At 32.8% G+C, this 19,792-nt stretch overlaps 3 protein-coding genes across 3 annotated transcripts; all 3 read right to left on the bottom strand.

Moving 5' to 3' along the window:
* Positions 1 to 469: 469 nt before the first annotated feature.
* Positions 470 to 1,566, bottom strand: LOC114186151 (transcription initiation factor IIB-2-like). Its single transcript, XM_028074179.1, has 2 exons — positions 711 to 1,566; positions 470 to 618 (listed from the first exon to the last, which is right to left on the bottom strand). Exons 1-2 carry the CDS (start codon positions 1,564 to 1,566, stop codon positions 470 to 472), a joined length of 1,005 nt encoding a protein of 334 aa, XP_027929980.1.
* Positions 1,567 to 2,452: 886 nt separating this feature from the next.
* Positions 2,453 to 12,581, bottom strand: LOC114185003. Its single transcript, XM_028072471.1, has 16 exons — positions 12,440 to 12,581; positions 12,134 to 12,193; positions 11,900 to 12,019; positions 11,754 to 11,814; positions 9,240 to 10,746; positions 9,097 to 9,128; positions 8,343 to 8,475; positions 7,264 to 7,361; positions 6,430 to 6,474; positions 5,408 to 5,513; positions 4,856 to 4,982; positions 4,531 to 4,646; positions 3,913 to 3,989; positions 3,462 to 3,596; positions 3,143 to 3,211; positions 2,453 to 2,931 (listed from the first exon to the last, which is right to left on the bottom strand). Exons 3-16 carry the CDS (start codon positions 12,010 to 12,012, stop codon positions 2,659 to 2,661), a joined length of 2,892 nt encoding a protein of 963 aa, XP_027928272.1. The 5' UTR covers positions 12,013 to 12,019; positions 12,134 to 12,193; positions 12,440 to 12,581; the 3' UTR covers positions 2,453 to 2,658.
* Positions 12,582 to 13,943: 1,362 nt separating this feature from the next.
* LOC114183063 (histone H3.2) lies at positions 13,944 to 14,615 on the bottom strand. The gene has a single exon (XM_028069915.1). The coding sequence runs from the start codon at positions 14,523 to 14,525 to the stop codon at positions 14,115 to 14,117; it is 411 nt and encodes a 136-aa protein (XP_027925716.1). The 5' UTR covers positions 14,526 to 14,615; the 3' UTR covers positions 13,944 to 14,114.
* Between the last annotated feature and the right edge of the window lie 5,177 nt (positions 14,616 to 19,792).

Raw genomic sequence — 19,792 nt, 5'->3', positions numbered from 1 at the left:
TTCTTGTTTTTTAGTGGGAAGTCCTGTAATGCCAAAACCAAATCTTAAAAACTCTGTTGGGTTTTACTTGCAATTATAATCAACAGAGTAAACGGCAAATATTAACTCTTAAAGTTTAATTCTGTGATTTGATTCTAAATCTTTGACATAGTAGCACAGTCTAGGTTTGTACTTAAAAATTACCCAAAGTTTTAAAATCCATTACTGATTATAGGGACACTTTGTCATGGTTAACAGCTTATAACGTGGTAAAACACAAAACTCACTGGGCACGAGAAATTTCGTTGAAGAAAATGTGATCATCCATTCAACATAAAAACAAATATGCCCTCATTCAAATACCAGAGTTATTATACATAATAGAATCTAACTCTTATTATAAGTACTATATTCTGGTTTATAATACAGCAAGAGAATTGGAGTATCGGTTTTTGTTGTTGTAGTGATCTCTAAAAGATGATGATGAGGTTCAAGGAGTGCGAAGTCGCTTTATGTCCTGAGCACTGGCGTACCAAATAGGAATCACATATGAAGCAAGGGGATGAAGATCTGCGTACGCCTTCTTCAATGTGCTAACACTCACTGTGCAAGCTTTAGCAACTTCTTCCACATCTAACCCTATCAAACAAATGCAAATTGGGTAATATTTTAGAATCCTTCAGTGTGATGAGTATCTAAATCTAAGAAAAGCCATATGATGATAAATTTACCTCGAAAGTTCAATTTATTATCTGAGAGCTGAGTAACCATATAAATAGTTGCTGCTAAAATGGAAGCAGGCTTTCTCCTCACATCAAACTGCTGCAATTTCTGAAGCACTTCCTTTACCGCATTCATAACGTGATTATCAAGGTTAAGATAGCAGCAGAAACGTTTAGCTACGTTATTGGCACGTGTAGCCGAATCATCATTACTTAAAATCTCGTAATGGTTCTTAAACATCTCTATAGTCCTGTGAATCTCCTTCACACTAACTCCACCTGCAACAGGATAAAATTCACGTAGGGTTCTTGCTGAACCCTCTTCTTGACATGCTAAATACAAACATGACACCACAGAGGCCTTTGGATCTCTCCCACACCCACTCCAAAATATCTTTCCACCTTTTGCCCTAATGTACAGTTCCTTAGCATGGTCTGTTATGGTGCAAACCAAGCCTAAGCTACTGGCCATATCTTCCATGGTTTTCAGACCAGCCACGATGTTGCACTCTCTTTTGTCCTTCGTCATTCTCCAATAGTTGTCACTAGCTTTCACTATATTTTTGTTCTCAACATTGGAGCTGGGGTGGCGTGCAATATAAGTACCAAGGCGTGCTCCACAAGCTAAAAGATCTTTCGCATGAAACCTGGTTCTGTAATGTTTATCATTATCATCAACATCAACATATTCATCATTATCCTCATCTTCAAGTTTACGGTGAAAGAATGTGGATGGTGGTGTTTGGTCCACCGATCGGGACTCAAGAACCAAGCCACATTCGGAGCAGATTGTGTCCCCAGCTCTGCGATCATACACTGATGGAGTGTAAGTTTTGCAGTCACTGCAATACTCGTCATCTGCCATATGTGTAGCTACCTATCTTTGCTTGATTTGCAGAAGCATATGAAAAAAATGGTTCTGTTGTGTGTGAATTTGGGAAGCTTGGTGTTATATATATATATATATATATATATATATATATATATATATATATATATATATATATATATAGAACTTGCGTTAGGGTGAGGATTTGGCAATCTTACTGAACATTTAATTCATTAATTTACCACCAACTTAAATGACACTGTTTGGTACATTTAATACTTATTTAGATTAATAGGTGCTTGTTTAATATTAAACGTATAAATAATATAAATAAATGAGCAGCATTAATTGATATAGATTATTTATAGAAAATAAACATATATATCTTTTCTTCTTTTTTTAGTTTTCTCTCAGATTTTTGTTTTCATTTACTCTTTTCATTTTTTTATAGTTTAAAGTTTTTATTTTTTTACATAAACCGAGAAAATTATCTCTTTTTTATAGAGTGATGAGACAACATATTGTAAAGCAAAATTTAATATTTTATTTTAAAAAAAGGTATTTTGATCTTTTTAACAAACGTAGAGGGCATGTCGAAATTATGAAAGTATAAGAAACTTTTGGATTTGGCACACCATGTTAGATACAAAACTAAAAGTGTACTTGAGAGTTTTTTAAGGCTTTTCTATTGAAAAAATAACAGTACAATTGTAGTAAAAAAAAAAACTCTCAAAAATACTTATATTTCCTATACTTAGAATAAACCATGCTTCAACATCATTGTTTCTTTGCGAGCATTTATGCCTACAAAGTTGTAACTACATTCACTATGCATGGACACACAAATTTGCAGGACGCTTTGTAAGAACACTTGGTTGAATAGACACACACACGGCTATATGTAAAAAAATGCAACACAAAATGCAGATAAAAATTGTTGTTCTCATATGAAGGCATTTGACTCAAGCTGATATGAAGCAGACAAGAATTACCTTACCTGTTTTTTGGCTATATATTATTACATACAAAAAGATTCTTCTGTTTCTTCCATTGATGTGTGCTTTATTGAAGCTATTTCTAATTTCCATCACAGGAAAGAGAAATTTCTACAAACAGATTGGTATTAAACTATTGTCTCAACCACACTTGGTAATCTGGTCCTTTGTCAACAAACTTCTGCCAACTCCCTTCCAACTGGTTCTCCTTGGAGGGATTCCAATCAAACTGTCCCAGCTTCATTACTAGTGCATCACCAACCTGAGCAACATAACCTTCATTGTTTGCATGGTATATCTTGATCGAGCTCCGACAATGGATTCCGGCACGCCGCCGAGCTTCAATCAACTCCGTTATCACATCATGGATGCCAAAATCATAGAAATGGTCATAAAATATTACAGGCTGCACAAAAAAAACACAATAAGGGGCCTCAGATTTGTGTAAGCAAACACATTACCTGCATTCCTTAGTCCTTTCTAACAAGAAATTAAATTTAAGTGATCACAACTTCACAAGTACCATTCATTTTTTTTCAAGAAAACATTATTGAACTATCGTCAACAATGACAGGTATGTGATGAAAGTATTGGATGCTATTTTATTAAGGACTTACAGTTCCAGGATGAGTCAAAATATATGCATATCCTTGCATGAGTTTATCCCGTGGGAATGGCCAGTGGCCCTGAAAGTAAAAAGAAATGTTAAATCCATTTTTCTCATTATTTAGCATGGTTAGTTAGGTAGTAACTTGAGCTGAAAAGATATTAATATACATGCAACAATGTCGTAGTAGTAACTATTACAGAAAGGGAAAACCTTTGTAATTCAATAGTCACTGACAATACATTCTTTTCCAACGTTTCTGGGTTCCTTACAAAATTTTTATGTGTCATACTTCATCAGGGAGAGAGAGAGAAAGAGAGAGATAAAACCTGTGTGGACCCAGTATCATGATTCTCTAAGAATGTAACAGCACGAGAAGGCCACCATCCCATCACTCCTGTAGGTTTCCCTTGAGGATCAATCAGTCTCCAATATTCGTTATGCAGAGCAGAATGAAGTATGCCCTGAGAAAGGGTTACATACAGAAAGAATAACAATTTTGCAGCAAGATAATACAAAGTTATATCCTGAAACTTTTGCTTGTATCATTCACCTTCCTCCTCCAGTGACAAAAAGAAGTCAAAACTTGGTTAAGATATTTGCAAAACGAAAAAAGAAAACAAAAACCACAGCAGTCAAATCCAATCATGCTGCTAATTGCAATAACAAAGTTCGAGTTTGAAAACTCAATGTGAGATAAAAGTCTTTCTCTTCTAGACAACAAGATTTAAAAGGATGAGGTCACCAAGAAACCTCATTTACTTTTGTGGATAGGGATACCTTTGTCGTTATATCAAATGCAGATGAAGTACCACCAGTTGCATTGATCCAATTCACTATCCGTTGCCGATGAGGATCTAATCATTATAAGCACCATAAATAGCTTGTAAGACAATAATATAGAAATTGGGTATGTTGGAAATGTTTCACATATTCCAATAGGACCAACAGATGATAAATAAGCATACAAAAATATATATGGAAATATCCATATATAAAATATGATTTTATCAACACTACTAGATTATTTGGAAATATCCCAGAACTATCATATAATAGATTATATGCCAGGATTAGTTTCCCTATTTCCTTATTATCTCTTAATATTAGTTACTATATCTCCTTATCTAATCATGTTTGGTTTCACTAATTTGTTAAATTTACTACAAGTAGTATAAATAACAATTAGTACTTTAGGTTTTATGAACATATCAACTAGTCAATACATTGTAGCACATCTCCATTAACATCAATTCAGTGTTTCATTCTCTTTTATCTCTCTTCCTCCCCTGAATTGAAACCTAATAATTTCAACAAACACAATCTGAACTCAACTTTCTTTAATATACAATAAGGATAGACTAATATCAAATGAGTGTGAAAGCAGTGAACAATAACCTTGGTTGTAACACAAACTTCCGTGTTCATAGCCCAAGCTGTCCCAATATTCTCCAATGGCAAATACAGGATTTGACGCTTCAATATATTCTTTAACGTATGTGCCAGAGAAGCCTCTGCCGACAGAATGAAAAGTTATCAAATTTTACATGAGAATAAGCTGGTTAAGAAACAAAAAGAACCAGATCATCTTCTCAAGTTCCATGTGATAAAAGCTAAAGATCAATAATGTGGATAACACACATTTTCTCAGTAAAACCTACACACTTAATTAGTAAAGAATTTGTCATAAACCTTCAGTATGCTTCAGCAGACAAAAGAATACCTAACAAAGTCAAGACGCCATCCATCAAAACCTATATCATTGCGAAGCCAGTTCAACCAACCCTTGATATCTTTCCTTACAAAGTCCTGAGAATGGTCAATATTGGGTGCAGCATGGAAGATATCACCTACATAGAGCATTAAAAAGGTTTAGATAAGTAAAACCTCCTAATCATCAATATAGTCATTGGTAAAGCATTATGCCGTCTTATATAGTGGAAGTATCTGGTAAAGTTTTGTGCAGTCTTATTGAGGAAAACTTGCCATATTTTAGACTTTCATCTCAATAAGACACAAGTACAATGCACTGTTTTTAGGACCTTGTCAATCTTGATTTGAAAGTGGCAAACACTCAGATTAATTACAAAAAAATGATTTCATGAGATTCTTCTAGTTTTTTCCTCGTACTAATTTGATCAAGCTTTGTTTTATTTAGAATGAAAAGAAACAACTCCAAAAGGCTCGTGAAAATTGAGCTATTCTCATGAAAATTACATATCGAAAAGACAAAAATTGAACAACTGCATCATCTGCATAGGATGTACAAATATACCACTTGAAGGATTTCCACGCCCCTCAAAATTTGGATCATCACATACAATTGCTTCAGGTCCCCATGAAAGCTTGCCACCAAAAATGTTCCAAACACCATTTGGACTCTGAAAGAAATAAAAGTTGTTGATTTATATAATAGCCACTTGATGGTCTGCATTATGAACTGTGCCTTTAAAAAGATTGCCCCAAGTTTCATATGCTAGTGTTGGACATAATACTGAGTCAAAGATCAAAAACAATCATAGGCAACCTTGCATGTCCAGACTAAGACAACCCACAATTAATAAGTTTCTGCACATTTTAGATCAAAGTGGATTCAAAGACTAGTGCTTTCATAGAATTTTCTTGCCTTCGGTTTTAACATTGGTTTATTAGGTGTGAAATTGTGAATGAAAGTCAATGCATAGAGTTGGGTTAGATGGATAGATCCAGTAGCATCATATTCCAGAATCAAGAACCAGCTTTTCTAAAAGCTTAAGCTATTAGGTGGAATACTAGAATAGTTTTACATTTCTCTCACACCTTACATAAGAGTGACTTGAACTTAAAGCACGGACACTCGACTCACAGATCACTTTTCCTGAAATATAATTTCTCTACCAACAATTGAGGAGGCAGGGGAAGATCAGTTCATCATATTATATTGTGGGCTTACAGTATCAGAAAAATGACAAAATAAGCACTGACATAAAACCTCGTGCTTTAAAGCCAGGAAATATGAATCCCTTTCATGGCTCAAACTCACTCATCATGCAGTTTGGAGTGAAGACAAAAGGCATAAAATCACAACTATCTTATACTAAGACTAAACACTACTTTATTATACCAGAACCTTTCGTTGTAAACTTTTTTTTAAAGAAAAAAAAAAAAGGTAATTCTTTAGACCAGAAACTCTGTTTTTAAACACTTCAAACAACCAGAATATCTTCAAATTTTAAACTTCTAATCAGTGACCCAAACAGTGTACGATAACCTTTCTCAGCAAATATAAAAAGACCTCGGGCTCAACAATAAATTTACCTGTTTATGTGCACATCGATGGTTAAGTACAACATCTCCCAAGGCCTAATTACAAAGGAAAACCCTTTAAGAAATTATAAATATGAAATATAAGCATTACTACAATAGAAACACTTTAACTATATAAATTCATTTGAGCAACAGTGAAACACTCACAAGTTGAAATGAAACTCGATAAAAATCATCAAAATATTTCCTTACACATTCAGCAATAACTGATTTATGTTTGCATTTCTCTTGTTATCATCAAAAAGGCACTTAATTGTTTCCTTTCAGTCTCATAAAAAAGGATGTCATTTAAAACAACCAAGTTTACTATCATTTTCACACAGTTTATCCTAAAAACTTAACTGTGATATCAATAAAATTACTTAACATTCTCCCTACCACTTAGAGTTAAGTGGTTGGATTCCGGTTGAGGATGGCTCTATAATCAGTTTGGACAATAAACTCAATTTTTTACATGTTTGGTTACCCTCAAAAGTATGTCCAAACACTCATATTTTGAATGAAAACTCAGTTCTATAAAAGCAAGACCAATGTTTATTTTGCAAAATTAATACTACAAAATTAAGTTTGACAACTTTAATCAGAATATGCATTTAAAAATTGGAAAAAAAAAACTAATTAATTCCAATAAAAGATTAGTTTCCTTTTTTTGTGATTTAAACTGAAAAATTTAGCCCCTAAAAGGTATGTAAATTTGGTTCAAATTTAAGGGGGGGACTTGAAGTTGTTACTTTCGGACACCTAGAACCATAAATATCTGAAGAGATTAGTTGCCTAGGATACATCTTCAGGTATTCGATGTTCAAAATTAGCAGCACAACTTACCAGCAGATCTTGAGAATGCATTTCCTCTATACAGTATTTAAGCTCTTCCACAGAACCATAGGATGAATTCAAGTTGTAAAGATCAGAAGGCATATAACCTGCATATAGTTTATTCGGTTTATGAATGCAATATCTATCACGGATTGATCATATTATTGCACAATAAGGATTAGAATAACATTAAAAATAAATAGAACGGGTTTTTGGGGAAAGAACTTACTTGTTTGTTTATGAAAAAAAGTTTAATATTTTTTATACCAATAAAGTTAAAAAGCTGTACTTGGTTCAGTTGAAAACAACAAGCAATGTGGAAGAAAATTTAGTCTTATACTTGATAGAGGTATATATTCGTTGTAAATACACTTAAGCTAAAGTAACAGCAGATGACTGTAACACCATCAGCAGTAACATAAATTAATCAGGACATAAACTAAATAAACAAACTAAATGCTTGTGATCATGAAATCATATTATGCAGATTGTTTGGCCCTGTATAATTAGATCTACAACCCAATAAAAAATGGAAAAAATGAAATATGGCCTTCTATTATGATCACAAGATGCCCCTTCCAAGTCTAGAGTCTTGGAATTTGGACTTAGAGTCTTGGTATTTGGACTTACAGTCAAACTCATCCTGACAAAACTGACTTATAAAATGAAGACTACCCACCCACAGCCTATTTTAGAAACCAAGCACTACTTAACTTTTATTTTAAGTTGAAGTGAGATGTCAACCTCCCAAGAGCCAGCGTTTAGGTGGCTTCAACTATGATTCTGCACTTAGCCTTTTCTGGTCAATCCCTCCACAGGTAGTTTTTCAAAGACAATGAAGCCTAGAGGTAACCACAACTAAGCTGGCTTCTAAGTTTCAACACACCATCTCACTCCCAAGACTATGGACCTGGAGCATGACAATGCAAGTTGCCCAATAATAGATCTAGCATAGACTTTGATTTCATCCTTTTTTTTCAGTTTCTTTATTAAAGAAGATAGACTTATCTAAAACATGAACTAAAATATGAATTTTCTATCCTAAATATCAATATTGATGAAATAATACAAAAGAAATCAAGTAGCACCTTGAGGAGAAACAGATTCTGTTGGAGGTGGCAGCCACACTGCTGTCACCCCACAATGAGATAAATCAGCTGATTTAGCTGCTAATTCCAGATACCAGCGCCTTCTCCAGCTCTCCCAGTTAAAACCTTGAAACTTGGTTAAAAAGAAAATTCATAGAAGTTAACTCTTTTACTTCTTCCCCTTTTATCTGTCACTATAATAGGTAAATACATACAACAGAAAATGCACACGAAGAATACATGAAATATCAAGAGTCGACGAACAACATCAGATAGAAACATACAAATAAAACAATGCATGCGATAAAACAAAATGAAAGGTACTTTGGTCAAATCATTGACCATCAGCACATAGTGCTCCAACATGTAAAGTACTGCATGATACTACACATTTTCAATTTACACAAGATAAAGTATCATGTAAAAGTAAGCTAGATGAAAGCTTACTTAAAATGGAATAACCGCAAGAGTTACATATTGTTAAAGATATGATTGGTTCTATTTAAATAGGGAAATACGAAATGATTGTATAGCTAGAAATTAGGGATCCCTTTTGCTTGTTGTATCTTTAATTATATCATTATTAAAATATAGACAATGCATTATTTGTGCGTGTAAACACAAAATTCAGCAAACTCTATAAAAACACATTTTATAATTATAATAACCAGTTGTTATTGGATCAAATTGCATTTGTGGCTAATACACATTTACGCAAAATCTGTGAAGTCATTAAGTAAGTAAATGTACTGACCACAATCTCACGTCCTGTTCCTGTTCCTGGCTCTGCATTGAAGTTATGTTAAAATTTAAATGCTATAAGTGGACCGCATAAACAAAATAAATCTTTGTGTAAGCAATTTTTATATTTAATTTCAAGAAATGTACTAAGACCACCTAGTTTTGTTTGGTCAGGAGCTCTTTGCCATTGTATAGTCTTCCGTTGAAGAGCACGCTCCAACGCCTTCCGCTTCTTCTCAATCGTTTCCCTTTCATAAACATGTTCAACTAGAACATCTCCTTCCTTTGGCTTTTCTCGAGCAATGGACCATACTTCATCTGCTGTAGGCAACTCCAAGGATCTGAATTTTGATGTGAATGCTTCAGCAACATCCAGTTTTTTTGGTGGAAATTTGGGAGAGACAGCGTTAATCCTCCTTGCCATCCATTGAGGTATCTCTCTACGTGGACCATCACTCAGTAGTTTCCATTTTTGAGAATCTACATCTGTCAAAAGATCTATCCGTCCCCCATTAACAACATAGATAGAATCGTCATCCCCTTCGTCTTGTAGCCTTCCCTTCAATAGCAATGATTCAGCCATTTCAGCTCTCTGCCTCCACGTTTTCAAGGCATCTTCCGATGCCTTTAATGATCTCTGCAGTGCTTCACATCTTCTTAGGTAGGCATAATCTTTACAATGAACAACTTCTTTGGCAGCTTCAACAGTAGCCTTGATGTTCTTCAAGTCAGCCTTAAAAGCCTTGGAAATAGCCTTCGTTCTTTCTGCCACATCTTTCTTCACTTTGTCCAACATTGACTTCATCTCTTCCTCCTGCTTGAGGCTATTTTTCCTGCTTGAATCCTGAAATTCAAGCAAAGCTTTCTCTGCATCATTAGCTTTTTTCTCAAATGCCTGTAACTGCTGTCTGGTATTCTCTAACTCCAAATTCAGTTTATCAGCCTCCTTTCTTGCAACCATCAACTGAGATTCTATATCACTTATTATTCCTTGTAACTTGATATTCTCTGCCTGGACATCGGCAACTTCAGTGAATGGAGATGTACCATCTATCAATGTCTCCACAGACCTCTTTGCAAGTTCACCTGCTTCCTCTGCCACAACTAAAGCCCTCTCTATAGCATGTCTTGATTTTTCCACAATGGATGATATTGTTCCCTCAGTTGCATCCTTAATCTGTTTTTCAATCAGATGTGCTGCTTCAGCAGCTGTAGTTTCAGCAGATGAAATTCTGAGTTGAGCATCTTCTAGTATATGAGAAGTTGCCTGCTGGAAAGCAACCTCCGCTAATTTTTCAACCTGCACAGCAAGATCAACAGCATCTTGTTTGGCAAGGACCAGTTTAGATTTCAAGGTGAACTTCTCTTCCACTGAGTCCTCCAGCTTTTTCTGGAAAAGAGATTTCGCAGCCTCAAGTTCTGCTATAGCTACTTCCTTGTCATGTAAAATGGTATTGATGTATTCCTGGTTTTTAGCCTCAGAACGAGCAAGTTCTTCAAGTAATTGATCTCTCTCTTTCTCGATAACCTCTTGTCTGTGTTGTGCCTCTGAGAGAGCTTTTCTGGCTATATCTAACTCATCTTCTATTCCTATAACATCACTTCTTACTGAAAGATCGTCTTGATCGACAACCACGTCTGTTAATGTGTCATCTGAATCATTCTGTCATGGAAATAAATAAATAAATATAGGTCAATCTCCCACTATCAAAACATGAGCCCTTGTCATTTGTGCCTACTAACTAGAGTATCATTAAAAGATATGTGAAACTTGGTCACCTTATTGAACCCTATTATTCAAAATGACCAACCTCCAAAACATACATTTCTGGTTTAAAAATTGCAATTTAGGAAAAACAAATTACAGATAAAGTTAACAGTTTACAAAGAGTAGTGTTAATCATTAAACACTCACTCAATGACTCAAGCAGCCAATTGTTCCTAAACTAAAACTACTTACACCAAGAATTAATTTTCTGCATTTTCCAGAGAAATGACACTGGTCATCTTTTTAAAATACCTTATTCTGTTACCCGTCTCTACTCTACCACCAACTCTTACTATTTGACACTAGGTATAATTCAACTGCGTAAGTGTAACAGAAAAATCACGTGCAATAAAAATGGCTCTTTTAAACCATGTGTAAGTGGTGTAGACAACTCTTAATAACGTGTGCGATATATGTAATTTACCAGGCAATATATCAACTTGGTAAAGCTAGTCAAGTTGTAGATTCAAGAAAAATGGTTTGAACTGTCAAAAGAGAAGTTGCAAAAAGGCATGTTGAAGAGAAAATAGACCAACTGATAAGTTCAAAAGCAACACGAAAGATGAAAAGGTGAATTCCAAGTGAAGAATTCCTATTCAAGATATTGGTTATTTTTATAACTTAGCAGCATTGCCTCTGACCGATTACTGCTACATCATGGTAAATATTTAATTCTGTTCTGGAATTCTACCAAATAATACTTCTTTGTTCAAAGAGTTTGCTAAAACTTGCAAGTATATAGCTGAAAAGCGAAACCCAATCTTTATGAGAAATGTCAGTGACTTTATTTAGCCAACTCCAAAAAAAGGCCATAACTTTACTAAACTTCCTATCTTATACTTTACTAAAACCTTGTTAGTTAATCTTCTCCCTTTTTAAACACCAACAACACAACTCCTTACCGAGTGTGAAAAAACAATGTGTGCTGATTTGGAGATCCTCTGGTCAGCAAAGAAATAATTTCTGCAAAAAGAAAGCAACAATAATAACATAAAGTGGAAAGTAACAGGAAAACATAACACAACACAGTTTAGTTATATAAGCCCACCTCCTTCTAATTGACCTAGCAGAAGTTATTCTACAGATCAAAGGGTGTCTGGGAACAATGGAACAGCGTGGAAATATTCCAAATGCTGCATCAGGCAACAGAGCAGCTCCCATTTTATTTCTGCATAATAGAATCATACAATCAATTCATGCACTGAACTTTCTATCATCGTTGAAGTTGAATACAGAAGGATGCATATCAGTAAATTAACTATAGCAGTACAACACAACATACCACTATTTCTTTTCTCCTTATCTCCTTAACCTCACATCTAGAGCCATCACGAACAATTATCTGAAAACAATATACACAAAAAGGAAAAAGAAAAATAACCCACGTGATATCAGTCGGTGACAGTAAAGATTACAGCTGAATCAAGAAGAAAGTTTGGAAATTGGAGAAATGCAATTTCAGTTTTTTAAAAAATGCTGATTTTTTTTTTTCATTTTTTCAGTGAAATGAAAAAAAAAGTGAATTATTTATTTGTATGAGGAGATGAATGGTGAGTAGTGAATGTGACGTAGATAGCAGAGATGTGACCTGGGTAGTGTAGCAATGGCGCGGACAACGAGAGCTTTTCACGGCCACAAAGTTGAATAGAGAAAGTGAACGAAGTTCAGAATCACGTTGTCTCAGCCTCACAGAGTCAACCTTTAATTGTAAAGTTTAAAAACAAGTAAAAGCCTTAAAAGAAAGCCCTTATTTGTAGAAATCGTCATTATCTACTCTCTTTTTTCTAAAGCGATATATCACTTCAGGTATTTTACTTCTTCAAAAAAAAAATAATCATAGCAGACACTGTCAGAGAATCTAACATGTCAGTTAGATTAAGAAACTTGTCGTTTTTCTTAAATAATCTTCGAAAAAAATATAAGTAGTTCAGAAAAAATCAAATAGCTATTAGTTTACTTCCTATGTTTATATTTATTCACATTTAGAAACTAATTTAAAACATTTTTAAATATTCCAGGGAATGGTTATGATATTTTTTAATACTTGAAAAATTACTCGTACGATTTCTTTAGTTCAAAGATTTTGGAAATTATGGATTTGCTAGTCAATTTTAGCAATTAATAACGAAAGAATATCAGTTAAAAAATTACTCTTATTTTGTATGGAGATATCAAAATTTCTTGGTGATTTGTAATAAGCTAAATTGTTTTTTTATTCCTCTTTTTCATTTTATTTTTTGTGTTTTTAGCTTTTTTTTTTCAAGAAACTTTATTTCAATTTTTTTAGAAAAATCGTAAGTTTTAACCATGTGTTCAATTATACATATATTTCATTTTGTTTATCCAATTGAACCTTAAAAAAGATGCATGATGCGAGAACCATATGTTCAAAGATCCAACTCACGGATTATGACATGGGGTTACCTATAAAGCCAAAAACTTTATTAGATATCTAACTGCTCTTAAAGATAAATAGCATGCGCAACAGTAAAGTAACAAAAATATTTTTTTTTTTGAAGGTGAAAGAAGCAATCGTTTAATTTAACGTTCACCCTCGTTACTTTAGAAGGGTGTTCTTGTGTTCAGTGTTATTATGAACACAAACCCAATCAGTATCACTTCAGAAGTTTGAAGAATTGTGACCGCAGGCGACAAGTGGACTTAAAATCATCTCCACAATCAGTCAATCAAAAACTTTGACTGACTAATGAGAAAAACAAGAGATAGGGTTTTGAAATGACTCGATTATCAAAAAATTCCACGGAAATAAATCATTCTTTCATCTCAAATTTACTTTCAATTATCCCTTCCAATCTTCATCAATGCTCTGACAGAAAACACACATTTCTCTTACACAAACCACTGCAACTAGAGTTAAAACAGTAGACTGAGTAAGAAAACAGTGCTAGTCACAACAAATCCAGAAACATACCAGATTAACTTCAATCGCAATTGACCAATATTTCACTATCTTCGGACAATTCACACTCCAATGTCTAAACACATGTAAAATCTTAAATTACACATTTGATTTCAAAAACAGCATTTGGATTCAAGATCATGCCCAACTGAAAATAAAGAACACGAGCAGATATCAAGAAAGGGTAAACATTTTTATCATTCAAAAGAAATTAGATTCACATTTCATTCTCCACAGGAACAACAATTACACCATTCTTACAACCAAGACAAAGGTCAAACCCTAGCCATAACAATCAAAGACAGAACCCTAACTCTACTCACTAAGCATTTCAACAGCGTCTTTAAGCCCTCTCGCCTCTAATTCTACGAGCGAGTTGAATATCTTTGGGCATTATGGTAACCCTCTTGGCGTGAATGGCGCAGAGGTTGGTGTCCTCGAACAATCCCACAAGATAGGCTTCAGCGGCTTCTTGAAGCGCAGAAACAGCGCTACTCTGAAACCTCAAGTCAGTCTTGAAGTCCTGTGCAATTTCCCTCACAAGTCTCTGAAACGGAAGCTTTCGGATGAGAAGCTCTGTGCTCTTCTGGTACTTTCTAATTTCCCTCAGCGCCACCGTCCCTGGACGGAACCTGTGAGGCTTCTTCACACCGCCGGTCGCCGGAGCAGACTTACGGGCAGCCTTCGTAGCCAGCTGCTTACGTGGCGCCTTGCCACCAGTGGACTTGCGAGCGGTCTGCTTCGTACGTGCCATGTCGAAGAAACCCTAAACCAATAAAACGTAGAGAATTGGGAGTTTAAACCTCTTGATGAAAGAAATTGCAGTGGGTGAATGAATATGAGATTTGAGAGAATATATATACACAGGGAGAGGAAAAAGAGAATGGCGGGAAATTCTGAAAGCCTCTTCTGAAATTTGAGAAGGAGAAGGCAATCGCATAGCCGTTGATGAAGAGGGAAATCAACGGTTGCGAGTGTTTTAAAGTAAGGGCACTAGGATCGCGATCCGTGCCACAAAAAGTAACCAATGGGATTTTTGCTTCCCTTACATTTTAAGATTAGAGCAAAGTTTGCGGATTAGCTATGTTATGTATTAAAAAAATAAAAAAATTATGAAATAAATAATATTTTACATATTTTAATAAACAAACTTTAATTTCCGGATTAGTATTTGTTAAGTTATTAGATATGTTATGATATATTTTAAAACACTAATAAGCCTAAATTTATGACAGTTACACTGATTTCACTTTCCTTATTATAAAAACTAAAACACAATCATATTAAAAAATTAAAATAAAACTTTTGAAGTCGATGAACAATTAGTGACCTGTAATTTGACTTGATCAATTTGTCTCGAACAAAATTTAGAATTCATATAGAAAAAAAAAATGGAAAAAAAAAGTATCATTTATTTTGAAGCAAATAGCAAATATATTTTAATTAAAAAATTCCTCTAAATCTGCACTTATTCAGATTGGACAGTAAATATGTTAGCAACAAATCAAAACAGTTCTTGTGAAAATTCTAATTGATAGTTTAAAAAAATATAATAATATTAAAATATAGGTATAATTTTCAAATATCATTATATATGTTGTTTTTTAGAAGAAAAAATAAATAAGTAAAGATAGTATAACTCATTTTAAGAAAACAATTGAGCATTACATAAATGATTATGTCTCACATTATAATAAATTATACTTTTTGACGACTTGATTTTGTAAAATTTATTATATTCCTTTTTAATATCAATTATAATTTTATTTTGAAGTGGATATCTCTATTTTTCACATTAACTTTCTTATGAGAATTTTTCATTTCACCTCATCCAACACTATAAAATCAATAACTAATTATAATACAAATGTGTGCAAATTTGTTCTAGCTATTTTCTTTTATATTTGTTAATGGTTTCTATTTTGTAACATTTAGTCATTCACGTAGTGCATTTAGTAACATGTAGTGTTTTATTTTCGTGGAGAGCAGTTTGTATCTATTTGTATTTGAACTAGTTGAAAAACAAATCACAGTAGGCTTATGGTGCTGCATTACAAACATTTTCTGTTTTTTAACTTCGTATCCAAAGCACGTTTACTTTATGACAAGATTATAAATAATAACATAAACAAACTTTATAATTTTAATAAAAAAACATCCAAAAGGCAAGTTTAAATTAATTTATATTTATCTTTCACATAAATAACTATTTTATCAGACAGGAGAATATAGAGTTTTGAAATTGATAAAAACTTAAATATTTAAGAAAAATATTATAAGATGATGAAAAAAAAATATGAAATGGGAATAGTTAAGCATTGAGTATAAAAAAATGAGAAGAATGCAAAAGATATATAAAAGAACGATAAAATGTTATTTAGGATTAAGGTTAAAAAAAAAAGACATACTTTTGGGGTGGGTTGAGGTGTTAAAATTACAATGAATGTGGTAAGGTGGCGGCCTTATATGGTAGTGAGGGGAAAGAGAAGCTCACGATCATTGTCTCAGTGATGGTGACTGAATTAAAAAATAGAGTGTCCGCAGTGTTTAAGATAAAAGGTCACTAAAGAAAAATAAGAAGATAAAATACATAATATTAGTGAGCAGTTAACCGATAGAAGTTCAATTTTTTAAAAATAAACGATAAACTTTTATTATTTTTTTGACTTTAATATTTATTTATTTTTATAAATAGTTTAGTTTTTTTTTTGTTACTTTAATATAATACAGATAATCATAGTTAAATTTAGTTAGATTAATTTTGTTCATTTATAACAATATATAAAAATGATACTCTCTTTTGTGTCCATATTTCATTATTCTAATTTTACCGTTAATTATATTTTAAAAACTAATAAATTTATAAATAGTTTACTTTTAACCATTAGTCTGAAAATCTTTTTTGTCTTCAACCGTTGTTTTAAAAATTTCTCTTATGTACATATTTTATTTTTCTAATTTTACATTTAACAACTATTTTAAAAATTCATTATATATTCTTGATTGAACTGAACTGAACTGAATCGGATCAAATTGATTTGAGTCGAACCAAACCAGGTCGAATCGAACCGAACCGGACCTAACCGAACTGCAATGAACCGAACCGAACCGCAATGAACTGAATCGAATCGTGTTAAACCGAACCAAACCGAACCGCACTGAACCAAACTAAAATGAACCGAACTGAGCCGCATTGAACCGAACCGGACCAGACCGAACCGAACCGAACCACACTAAACTGAACAGAACCAAACCACATTGAACCGAACTGAATCAAACCGAACCGAACTGAACCAAATTGAACCGAAATGAACCGAACCGAACCATTAAAACACCTTCAAACAAAAGAGGAGAAAATTTAAAGGCAGATTTTACACTTTCATAATTAATTAATATAGAGAGCAAAAGGGAGACGCTTTGTAATGTGCGTAAAAAATGTCACACCCAAAAGTTTTTACCATAATGATGAAGTCTCTCTTAAACAATTGAAAAATAATGTTTTCTTCAAATTAAATAGAGTAAGTGTATAAACAATAACATAAACAAACAATATACTTTCAATAGAAAAACATTAAAAGGACAAACTTATATTGGTTTGTTTTCATTTTTCACACAAATAACTATTTTGTCAAAGTAGAGAACATAGAGTTTCGAAATTGGTAAAAGCCTAAATATTTAAGAAAAATATTATAAGACGATGAAAAAAATTGTGAAATGGAAGTAGTTAAGCATTGAGTATAAAAAAATGGGAAGAATGCAAAAGACATATAAGAGAATGATAAAATGTTACTTAGATTTAAGGTTCAAAAAAAGACATGCCAGTTAGGTGGGTTTAGGTGTTAGAATTGCAATGAAGGTGGTAAGGTCGGACGACGAGAGCAAGGCAGCATGGCCTTATATAATAGTGAGGGGAAAGAGAAGCTCAAGATCATTGTCTCAATGAAGAAAAATGCGAAGATAAAATACATAATATTAGTGAGCAGTTAACCGACAGAAGTTCAGTTTTTTAAAAATAAACAATAAAACAATATTGTTTAATTTTTATTATTTTTTTCCTTTAATATTTAATTTTTATTATAAATAGTTTAGTTTTATTTTTGTTACTTTAATATAATACAAATAATCATAGTTAAATTTATTTAGATTAATTTTGTTTATTTATAACAATATATAAAGAGATACTCTCTTTTGTATTCATATTTCATTATTCCAATTTTACGGTTAACTACTATTTTAAAAACTCATAATTTTATAAATAGTTTTTTTTTAACCATTAGTCTGAAAACATTTCCTGTCTTCAATCGTTGTTTTAAAAACTTCTCTTATGTACATATTTTATTTTTCTAATTTTACATTTAACAACTATTTTAAAAACTCATTATATATTCTTTATTGAACTGAACTGAACTGAACCGAACCAGATCAAATTGATTTGAGTCGAACCGGACCAGACCCAACCAAACCGCACTGAACCGAACCGGACCAAACCTAAACAAACCACAATGAACCGAACCGAACTGTACTAAACCGAATCGAACCACACTAAACTGAACCAAACCGAACCGCTCTGAACTGAACCGAACCGAGCCACATTGAACAGAACCGGACCAGACCGAACCAAACCGAACCGAATCAAACCGAACCGAATCAAACCGAACTGAATCGGACCGAATCGAACCGAACCGAATCAAACTAAACTGAACCTAACCGAACTAAACTGAACCGAACTTAAATACTTTTTAGTTGTGCTGAATTTTAGAACACCTTAAAAAAAAGAGGAAAAAATTTAAAGGAAATTTTTACACTTTCATATTTAATTAATATAGAGCAAAAGGAGAGTTGCTTTGTAATATGCGTAAAAAATGTCACACCCAAAAGTTTTTTACCATAATGGTGAAGTTTCTCTTAAACAATTGAAACATAATGTTTTCCCGAAATTAAATATAGCAAGTGTATAAACAATAACATAAACAAACAATATACTTTCAATACAAACAAAACATTCAAAGGACAAGCTTAAATTGGTTTGTATTCACCTTTCACAGAAATAACTATTGTGTCAAAGTGGAGAACATAAAGTTTCAAAATTGGTAAAAACCTAAATATTTAAGAAAATTATTATAAGAAGATGAAAAAAATTGTGAAATGAAAGTAGTTAAGCATTGAGTATAAAAAAATGAGAAGAATGCAAAAGACATATAGGAGAATGACAAAATGTTACTTAGGGTTAATGTTCGAAAAAAGACATACCAGTTTGGTGGGTTTAGATGTTATAATTGCAATGAAGGTGGTAAGGTGGGACGACGAGAGCAAAACGACATGGCCTTATATAGTAGTGAGGGGGAAGAGAAGCTCATGATCATTGTCTCAATGATGGTGACTGAATTAAAAAAATAGAGTGTGTGTGGTGTTTAGGATAAAAGGCTATTGAAGAAAAATGAGAAGATAAAATACATAATATTAGTGAGCAGTTAACCAATAGAAGTTCAATTTTTTAAAAATAAATGATAAAACAATAATGTTTAATTTTTATTATTTTTTTACTTTAATATTTAATTTTTATTATAAATAGTTTAGTTTTTTTTTGTTACTTTAATATAATACACATAATCATAGTTAAATTTAGTTAGATTAATTTTGTTCATTTATAACAATATATAAAGAGAATACTCTCTTTTGTGTCCATATTTCATTATTTCAATTTTACCTTTAATTATTATTTTAAAAACTAATAATTTTATAAATAGTTTATTTTTAACCATTAGTCTAGAAACCTTTTTCGTCTTCAACCGTTGTTTTAAAAATTTCTCTTGTGTACATATTTTATTTTTCTAATTTTACATTTAACAACTATTTTAAAAATTCATTATATATTCTTTGTTGAACTGAAGTGAACTAAACCGAACCAGATCAAATTGAACTGAATCGAACCGGACCAGACCGAACAACACTGAACCGAACCGCACTAAACTGATCTGAATCGCGTTTAACTGAACCGAACCGAACTGAACCACACTAAAT

The sequence above is a fragment of the Vigna unguiculata genome, chromosome 5, assembly GCF_004118075.2.
Source record: "Vigna unguiculata cultivar IT97K-499-35 chromosome 5, ASM411807v1, whole genome shotgun sequence".
NCBI lineage: Eukaryota > Viridiplantae > Streptophyta > Magnoliopsida > Fabales > Fabaceae > Vigna > Vigna unguiculata.
The sequence above is the reverse complement of the archived record's forward strand: the minus strand, read 5'-3'. Positions and strand labels throughout refer to the sequence as shown.